This window comes from Ahaetulla prasina, chromosome 2 (genome assembly GCF_028640845.1).
Source record: "Ahaetulla prasina isolate Xishuangbanna chromosome 2, ASM2864084v1, whole genome shotgun sequence".
Taxonomy (NCBI): Eukaryota; Metazoa; Chordata; class Lepidosauria; order Squamata; family Colubridae; genus Ahaetulla; species Ahaetulla prasina.
The window spans coordinates 181,841,935-181,851,990 of NC_080540.1; the positions used below are offsets into that span (position 1 = coordinate 181,841,935).

At 39.3% G+C, this 10,056-nt stretch overlaps 2 protein-coding genes across 2 annotated transcripts; both read right to left on the minus strand.

Moving 5' to 3' along the window:
• GADD45GIP1 (GADD45G interacting protein 1) lies at nt 1–2,457 on the minus strand. Its single transcript, XM_058171956.1, has 2 exons — nt 2,074–2,457; nt 1–454 (listed from the first exon to the last, which is right to left on the minus strand). Exons 1-2 carry the CDS (start codon nt 2,394–2,396, stop codon nt 121–123), a joined length of 657 nt encoding a protein of 218 aa, XP_058027939.1. The 5' UTR covers nt 2,397–2,457; the 3' UTR covers nt 1–120.
• A 3,438-nt stretch (nt 2,458–5,895) lies between these two features.
• Nucleotides 5,896–8,333, minus strand: LOC131190646 (large ribosomal subunit protein mL64-like). The gene is given in 3 exon segments (XM_058167995.1): nt 5,896–5,977; nt 7,594–7,738; nt 7,741–8,333. Coding segments are annotated over 3 exon segments (402 nt in total). The 5' UTR covers nt 7,916–8,333.
• Between the last annotated feature and the right edge of the window lie 1,723 nt (nt 8,334–10,056).

Sequence of the window (10,056 nt, forward strand, 5' to 3'; positions counted from 1 at the left end):
TAAGAATTCTAAGTTGGCCTTTAATGCATGATGAGAAGTGCAGTAAATTGATTGGGCCTCTGAGAATTACATGTTACAATTTGTAGGCAGATTTATTTCAAAGACTGATAATACAGTATTTTAGGTATCCTTTTGTTCAGCCATCTCCTTCTTGTTATCTGGAGTTGAGGCAAGAAGTTTGCTTTCCATTGCTTTTCTAACCAGAAGCCCTCTCATACGTTTTTTCTCCTCCTTCTGTTCCATCCGTTTAATCTTCTCTCTTTCTACCACCATCTCTTGGAATTCAGGACTGTGATGATCCAGGTGATAGCCATATTGCTCCCGGGCCTCAGCCAGTAACAACCGCCGTCGTTCTTTTTCTTCTTTTTCTTTGAGCTTGCGTTTCTGTTTTTCCATCTGCCAGTTTTCTATCATCTGTGGCATTTTGGCCATTTTGGCAGCAATTATCTCCTCTCTATAAAGCAAAAGACAAAACTATGAAACAAAACATTATACAGCTCTAGACATAGAAAGTATGTTTTCAGTTTATTTTCAGCATTTTCACTTTAATGGATGAATAGGTTCATACTAAATAGTTATTCTAACATCCAAGTCTACCATAGCATTACAATTTAAAATATTCATTTTATATAATGTTCATAGAGATACCATGACATTGATCTATAATGTTGAGGCATTAAATTTAACCTGTTAAATTTATAATCTACAATTTGCGTTTTATGCCAATTGAGTCCTCAAAGTGATGTAAAAAAACCCCAAAGTTACAATCAGTGGAACCTTCACATAAATGCCATCTAATATGAGCATGTTACTCGAATTGCAAATGTGCTCCTTAAAAGAGCTGCAGTTTCATATCAACTTTCAACAAGATGTGTGAATTTCAAGTCTCAGAAGTCCTTAGTCAGCTGGGATTTAAAATCTACACTTAAGTTTGTTAAGGTTGAGAAACACTGCTCTACAAAAAAAGTCATCTATCAATAGTACTTTCATTTTGTCTAGATTACTATACTATGCCCTGATTCATTTGGCACATCCACCACTTCATAAGAGGGAAGAAAGAATAAAAACTCAGACAGCACCTGAAAAGAAGTTGCCTGAGCAAACCAATCCTCAGCACATTGCTCTGGAACTGATCTACCAGGCAAGAGCAGCAACACTAAACCATGGCACGGCAATCTCAGTTTTGTTTAGTTTTTATTAATATGAAGATTGTTTGCTCAAAATTTTATTAGATGTTTTGCTTCAAATGGGTACATTCATGGTACACCAAAGAATGCTTCTGAGGATAGCTCAATCAGCATCCTTCAATACTGTTTAAATTACCCAGAGTAAAAACACCTACAAAGCAAACTTCATTTAAACATGCAAAATGAAAAAACCAAAACAAAAGGATTTGTTGGTGCAGAAATAATTGCCCAAAAGATGGACACTGAATTTATGGATGCTGCTCTGCTGTGGGAGATCTGCTAATCCACCCTTTGCAACTCACAAATGCTTATTCCCACACCAAAAGTATCAGAGGTATATATTTTTCACTTTGTGTTACTGCAGGAAGCCTTCCTCTGTTTAGTCCCATTATTCTGCAACAACCTCTCTGATGGGGCTTCGGAACCAAGGGTGGGCAATGGGGCCTCAAGGAAGAAGCCTAAGGCCAACTCATGGGCCATTCCCTTGTGGTGTGGTTTGTTGGCTCAGTGGCAAATGAGCCCCTGGAACCAAGCACTTCCACAGCTCCTTTGATTAGACCAGTGCTTCTTAAAGTGTGGTTCCAGAGTCTGGGAGGTTCCTGAAGCCCTTCTCAGGGGTCCACCAAATCAAAATCATTTGCCAGCCTATGTTGAAATATGACCCTTAAAAGCAAAAGATCTTTTGAGGCGCTTCCGAAGCAAAAGATTTAAGAAATCCTGGATTAGATTTATGTTAAGAACAGTTCTTCTCTTCTGAAACGACCCAGCAAAGCCCGAAGGCTGAAATTGCATCCCGGCGGCCGCCCACGCTGGAAGGGTGCTCGCCCAGGGAGAGGCTTCCCCCCGTGGCTGCCACCCGCAACCTCCCTCCTTCTGCCTCCCTCACTTCTCTCGCCGCTTGGCTTCGGCCTCGCGCTCTTTGGCATCCAGCAACTGCTGCATCTCCTTCAAGGAGGGGTACCACGCTCTCTCCTCAGCTTCCATTTCCTGCAGCTTCTCCAGTGACGGCCACAACCGGCTCGGGTCCACTCCGGAGGCTTGCCCGTGGCGCCCAAACAGCTTGGCCTCATATTCGGGCGTCAACTGCCAGGCCGGAGTGCTGGAATCGGTAGGGTCCGACCGATAAATTCCCTTCAGTTGTAATTTAAGCGGCTTGGCGTTATATAGCCGGACGCCACCCAGCAGCAGCCGGCTTCCGCGGGCCGCCATATTGCAACGCACTTAGCAGGTGACCGGAACTATAGAGGGCGCCATCTTGGAATTAGCTCCTCCCCCTCCAGTGGGCGGGGCCGTCTTGGATGCCGGCGCATGGCGGCCGCCATTTTGAAGTTTATTCTTCGCCTCGGGCGCCTCCATCTTTGGAGCTTTCCGAATGGTCGTGGAGGTTTGGTGGGTGGCGGTGAAGGTATTTCATCATAGAAACAGTGAAGTGGTGACACAAAGTTGAACTTGATTCAGATGTCATATTTTTTCCTTTGCATTATGTTCTTAAAAGTTTCAGTGCGTCTTTACGCAAGTGCTTTCCGACACAACATGGCTTCGTTAAATCGAATTTAGGATTTGGAAGGCTTCAGAGGAACGAGATTTGCTTACATGGGAATTTGCACAGCTGTAATTTTTCTGGACTCTCCTGCTAAGGTTCCTCAATTGCAAGGCGACTGAAGTCTGGGAAACGGGCTTTTCTCTGAGAAATTAATACATGTGAGAGGCAAATGACATGGGTTTTGTAATTTGTTAACTAACGTAGTTACTTTGTATTTTAATTAGATTTATTTTCTCTCTTGTAAAATCCTGCATTTTCTTTGCTGTGTTAACCATAAAAAGTGAAATGTGGGCCCGGGGGGGGGTATGTCCTCCTTTGTCAGAGAGAGATCCCATTTTATAAGGGTACCCTAATAAAACTCCTTTTAAATGATCTTCCGACTCCGTTGCTCATTGGGAAAGTAAGATGAGGCAGAACCTAGGGCCAGATCTGGCTTTCGATGTGAAATATTTGGGTAATCGTTTCATAGTTCCCATCACCAATCTCTTTCCACTTATGACTGTATGACTATAACTTGTTGCTGGCAATCCTTATGATTTATATTGATATATTGACCATCAATTGTGTTGTAAATGTTGTACCTTGATGAACGTATCTTTTCTTTTATGTACACTGAGAGCATATGCACCAAGACAAATTCCTTGTGTGTCCAATCACACTTGGCCAATAAAAATTCTATTCTATTCTATTCTATCCTCTTACGGCTGTTCTGTCCTTAACTGCAGCTTGGAGTAATGCGGGTATTTTGGCCTCTGGGGAGAACTGGCGCGTAATATATTCCGCCACTATGAAAAAATCTAATGTCTTGAAATGGACCAGATGAGGGTGTTTTTTTAAAAAAAATTTTAGCAAATGGGATGGGGCAGCGTAACAGTGCAATCTGTTGTAGACGTTTTTTCGTCAGACTTTCCTTGTTTTCAATCCTGCTTTCCCTAAATGTCCCTAAAGTTACAAGTGGTTCCATTTTATTGCAAGTTACCAAAAGCATTTTTAACATCATCGTGGAGATTTAACAATTTAATGTTAATGTAGGGCTGTGGATTACAAGCAGGATGCCATAGAAATGAAGACAATGAAATACAGTATAAATACAATGAAATACAATACAACGAAATACAGTATACAGTGAAATACAATAAAATACAGTACAATAATAGAAAGTGGATCGTGATAATTGTTTCTTTAAATATTTTTTAAATATTTCCCACATATAATAGAATATATATAATTGTATATAAGCCCATCCATGTATAAGTAAATCTTCAAATTATTTAGCAAAATGCATGTCGGCTAATTGCATTTTTATGGTATTTTGGTTATAAATTTGAGAGTCATCCACAGATGAGTTTTATACACAAGTATATACAGTACATTTATAGGAGGATACTACCGTGAAGAATATCTAATGGTATGGGCAGTTACTTTCTGACATCTCTGGTATTTTTATGTCAATAATCTCTCTGATATTGATCATCTCCATTAATGAAATGTATTATTTAATCCTCCATCAGAAATCGTATCCTTTATCAATCACCTGGAAAAGGCTAGGAGAATAAAGTAAAAAAACTCCCACCTTTTAATTAAAAGAAAAAATTAAAAATAATTTGTGTCAAGCCCCACAATTGCATCATTCCATTTGTTAATGAGTGCTCAGTCACAATCATAGACCATGACTTCCATACGTTAACTTCATGTATCCAAGATACTACTGTATGATTACAATTTTATTCCAGAACTCCATGGTGAGGTACATTTCTATAAGTCTGATTATGAATGTACACTTCTAGGACAAAAGTAATCAATAGTTTTAGGATATAACAAGTAATAATTTGGTAGTAGTTCTGAGCATCCTACATCTTACTGGACTAAAATACTTGATGAACGTATCTTTTCTTTTATGTACACTGAGAGCATATGCACCAAGACAAATTCCTTGTGTGTCCAATCACACTTGGCCAATAAAATTCTATTCTATTCTATTCTATTCTAAAAGAAAAAGTAACGGTTAGGTGAAAAAACACAGGAGGCCCTTTGGGAGGAATTTGATGAAATCTTTAAATCAACAGTATTCTGACACATTGTGTCCCCTGCTTTTTTAAAAACTTCCTTCCCTGTCTTCTGACTTAGAGAAATGGACAGTTTTAAAACTCAATTTAGCAACAACTGAAGTTTCAGTTGTAAATTAAATTTCTATCCAGAAAATGCCCTTAGGGTTACCTAAATAGTGCAAATGGGTGGGGTGGAACTATTTCAGGAGACCCTGAGGGCACAGATAAACCTCCAAGTGGCCTCAATGAATCTCAGAAATGAGTTCTAACAACCAGATGACTTCAAGAAATATAAATTCTTCCATTTTCCACTGTTCAGTCGGAACTGAAGAAGCTTGGATGAGAAGTGAAAAGTCTTTAAGGAAAAACAACATCTAGTTGTCTTTGGAATTACAGGCTAAGTCTATTCTGCATCCACAATTATCACCTGCATTTTTGTTAAACATTTTTTCTTTTCCCTCACTAAATCATTTATGAAAATGTTGAAGAGAGCAGTTCACCTAGAACAATATCCTGAGGTATGTGCCTCCTCCCTCCCACTCTCTATGCACACCTAGATGCATTAAGGGCCAGTGGATATGACTGTTAAAATCAACTGCAAACCTGACCATTAGCAGAATCCATTCATCATTGTCCTCTTTTATCAAGTAAGAGGCTGTGGTCAAATTTATTAAATACCTCCACTGAAATCTAGGTATACTACATACATCTAATTAATAGAAGTTCCTTGGTCTTCTAGTCATTTGTCAAAAAAAGGTGTCTAGTATAAACTTTTTTATCTTCTAGTAATTCCTGTTCCTTTCTAAGTGCTTAGAACCCACCTTTTTCTTTCTTTCATTAAATATTTGAAATACATTCTTATAAAAATAATAGCAGAAAAAAGTAAAAAAAAGGACAGAAAAACTTAAAAAACATGCTATATAAAATTGAATATTTTTTTCAGAAGAACATTAGGTTAGTGATGGATATGATTATGTGCCAGCAAGTCAGTCTTGACTCTTAGATGACATAGCTATATTTTCTCCATTCTCCATTCTCTATTGCCAGCCTTGTTCTTCAGCTCTTCAAATAGTATACTTCTTGCTACTGTAATTGAGTCCATCTACCTTACTGTTGCTCATCCTCTTCTGTTTTTTTCCATCTGCCAGTTTTCTATCATCTGTGGCATTTTGGCCATTTTGGCAGCAATTATCTCCTCTCTATAAAGCAAAAGACAAAACTATGAAACAAAACATTATACAGCTCTAGACATAGAAAGTATGTTTTCAGTTTATTTTCAGCATTTTCACTTTAATGGATGAATAGGTTCATACTAAATAGTTATTCTAACATCCAAGTCTACCATAGCATTACAATTTAAAATATTCATTTTATATAATGTTCATAGAGATACCATGACATTGATCTATAATGTTGAGGCATTAAATTTAACCTGTTAAATTTATAATCTACAAATTGCGTTTTATGCCAATTGAGTCCTCAAAGTGATGTAAAAAAACCCCAAAGTTACAATCAGTGGAACCTTCACATAAATGCCATCTAATATGAGCATGTTACTCGAATTGCAAATGTGCTCCTTAAAAGAGCTGCAGTTTCATATCAACTTTCAACAAGATGTGTGAATTTCAAGTCTCAGAAGTCCTTAGTCAGCTGGGATTTAAAATCTACACTTAAGTTTGTTAAGGTTGAGAAACACTGCTCTACAAAAAAAGTCATCTATCAATAGTACTTTCATTTTGTCTAGATTACTATACTATGCCCTGATTCATTTGGCACATCCACCACTTCATAAGAGGGAAGAAAGAATAAAAACTCAGACAGCACCTGAAAAGAAGTTGCCTGAGCAAACCAATCCTCAGCACATTGCTCTGGAACTGATCTACCAGGCAAGAGCAGCAACACTAAACCATGGCACGGCAATCTCAGTTTTGTTTAGTTTTTATTAATATGAAGATTGTTTGCTCAAAATTTTATTAGATGTTTTGCTTCAAATGGGTACATTCATGGTACACCAAAGAATGCTTCTGAGGATAGCTCAATCAGCATCCTTCAATACTGTTTAAATTACCCAGAGTAAAAACACCTACAAAGCAAACTTCATTTAAACATGCAAAATGAAAAAACCAAAACAAAAGGATTTGTTGGTGCAGAAATAATTGCCCAAAAGATGGACACTGAATTTATGGATGCTGCTCTGCTGTGGGAGATCTGCTAATCCACCCTTTGCAACTCACAAATGCTTATTCCCACACCAAAAGTATCAGAGGTATATATTTTTCACTTTGTGTTACTGCAGGAAGCCTTCCTCTGTTTAGTCCCATTATTCTGCAACAACCTCTGATGGGGCTTCGAACCAAGGGTGGGCAATGGGGCCTCAAGGAAGAAGCCTAAGGCCAACTCATGGGCCATTCCCTTGTGGTGTGGTTTGTTGGCTCAGTGGCAAATGAGCCCCTGGAACCAAGCACTTCCACAGCTCCTTTGATTAGACCAGTGCTTCTTAAAGTGTGGTTCCAGAGTCTGGGAGGTTCCTGAAGCCCTTCTCAGGGGTCCACCAAATCAAAATCATTTGCCAGCCTATGTTGAAATATGACCCTTAAAAGCAAAAGATCTTTTGAGGCGCTTCCGAAGCAAAAGATTTAAGAAATCCTGGATTAGATTTATGTTAAGAACAGTTCTTCTCTTCTGAAACGACCCAGCAAAGCCCGAAGGCTGAAATTGCATCCCGGCGGCCGCCCACGCTGGAAGGGTGCTCGCCCAGGGAGAGGCTTCCCCCCGTGGCTGCCACCCGCAACCTCCCTCCTTCTGCCTCCCTCACTTCTCTCGCCGCTTGGCTTCGGCCTCGCGCTCTTTGGCATCCAGCAACTGCTGCATCTCCTTCAAGGAGGGGTACCACGCTCTCTCCTCAGCTTCCATTTCCTGCAGCTTCTCCAGTGGCGGCCACAACCGGCTCAGGTCCACTCGGAGGCTTGCCCGTGGCGCCCAAACAGCTTGGCCTCATATTCGGGCGTCAACTGCCAGGCCGGAGTGCTGGAATCGGTAGGGTCCGACCGATAAATTCCCTTCAGTTGTAATTTAAGCGGCTTGGCGTTATATAGCCGGACGCCACCCAGCAGCAGCCGGCTTCCGCGGGCCGCCATATTGCAACGCACTTAGCAGGTGACCGGAACTATAGAGGGCGCCATCTTGGAATTAGCTCCTCCCCCTCCAGTGGGCGGGGCCGTCTTGGATGCCGGCGCATGGCGGCCGCCATTTTGAAGTTTATTCTTCGCCTCGGGCGCCTCCATCTTTGGAGCTTTCCGAATGGTCGTGGAGGTTTGGTGGGTGGCGGTGAAGGTATTTCATCATAGAAACAGTGAAGTGGTGACACAAAGTTGAACTTGATTCAGATGTCATATTTTTCCTTTGCATTATGTTCCTAAAAGTTTCAGTGCGTCTTTACGCAAGTGCTTTCCGACACAACATGGCTTCGTTAAATCGAATTTAGGATTTGGAAGGCTTCAGAGGAACGAGATTTGCTTACATGGGAATTTGCACAGCTGTAATTTTTCTGGACTCTCCTGCTAAGGTTCCTCAATTGCAAGGCGACTGAAGTCTGGGAAACGGGCTTTTCTCTGAGAAATTAATACATGTGAGAGGCAAATGACATGGGTTTTGTAATTTGTTAACTAACGTAGTTACTTTGTATTTTAATTAGATTTATTTTCTCTCTTGTAAAATCCTGCATTTTCTTTGCTGTGTTAACCATAAAAAGTGAAACGTGGGCCCGGGGGGGTATGTCCTCCTTTGTCAGAGAGAGATCCCATTTTATAAGGGTACCCTAATAAAACTCCTTTTAAATGATCTTCCGACTCCGTTGCTCATTGGGAAAGTAAGATGAGGCAGAACCTAGGGCCAGATCTGGCTTTCGATGTGAAATATTTGGGTAATCGTTTCATAATTCCCATCGCCAATCTCTTTCCACTTATGACTGTATGACTATAACTTGTTGCTGGCAATCCTTATGATTTATATTGATATATTGATCATCAATTGTGTTGTAAATGTTGTACCTTGATGAAGGTATCTTTTCTTTTATGTACACTGAGAGCATATGCACCAAGACAAATTCCTTGTGTGTCCAATCACACTTGGCCAATAAAATTCTATTCTATTCTATTCTATCCTCTTACGGCTGCTCTGTCCTTAACTGCAGCTTGGAGTAATGCTGGTATTTTGGCCTCTGGGGAGAACTGGCGCGTAATATATTCCACCACTATGAAAAAATCTAATGTCTTGAAATGGACCAGATGAGGGTGTTTTTTTAAAAAAAAATTTAGCAAATGGGATGGGGCAGCGTAACAGTGCAATCTGTTGTAGACGTTTTTTCGTCAGACTTTCCTTGTTTGCAATCCTGCTTTCCCTAAATGTCCCTAAAGTTACAAGTGGTTCCATTTTATTGCAAGTTACCAAAAGCATTTTTAACATCATCGTGGAGATTTAACAATTTAATGTTAATGTAGGGCTGTGGATTACAAGCAGGATGCCATAGAAATGAAGACAATGAAATATAGTATAAATACAATGAAATACAATACAACGAAATACAGTATACAGTGAAATACAATAAAATACAGTACAATAATAGAAAGTGGATCGTGATAATTGTTTCTTTAAATATTTTTTAAATATTTCCCACATATAATAGAATATATATAATTGTATATAAGCCCATCCATGTATAAGTAAATCTTCAAATTATTTAGCAAAATGCATGTCGGCTAATTGCATTTTTATGGTATTTTGGTTATAAATTTGAGAGTCATCCACAGATGAGTTTTATACACAAGTATATACAGTACATTTATAGGAGGATACTACCGTGAAGAATATCTAATGGTATGGGCAGTTACTTTCTGACATCTCTGGTATTTTTATGTCAATAATCTCTCTGATATTGATCATCTCCATTAATGAAATGTATTATTTAATCCTCCATCAGAAATCGTATCCTTTATCAATCACCTGGAAAAGGCTAGGAGAATAAAGTAAAAAAAACTCCCACCTTTTAATTAAAAGAAAAAATTAAAAATAATTTGTGTCAAGCCCCACAATTGCATCATTCTATTTGTTAATGAGTGCTCAGTCACAATCATAGACCATGACTTCCATACGTTAACTTCATGTATCCAAGATACTACTGTATGATTACAATTTTATTCCAGAACTCCATGGTGAGGTACATTTCTATAAGTCTGACTATGAATGTACACTTCTAGGACAAAAGTAATCAATAGTTTTA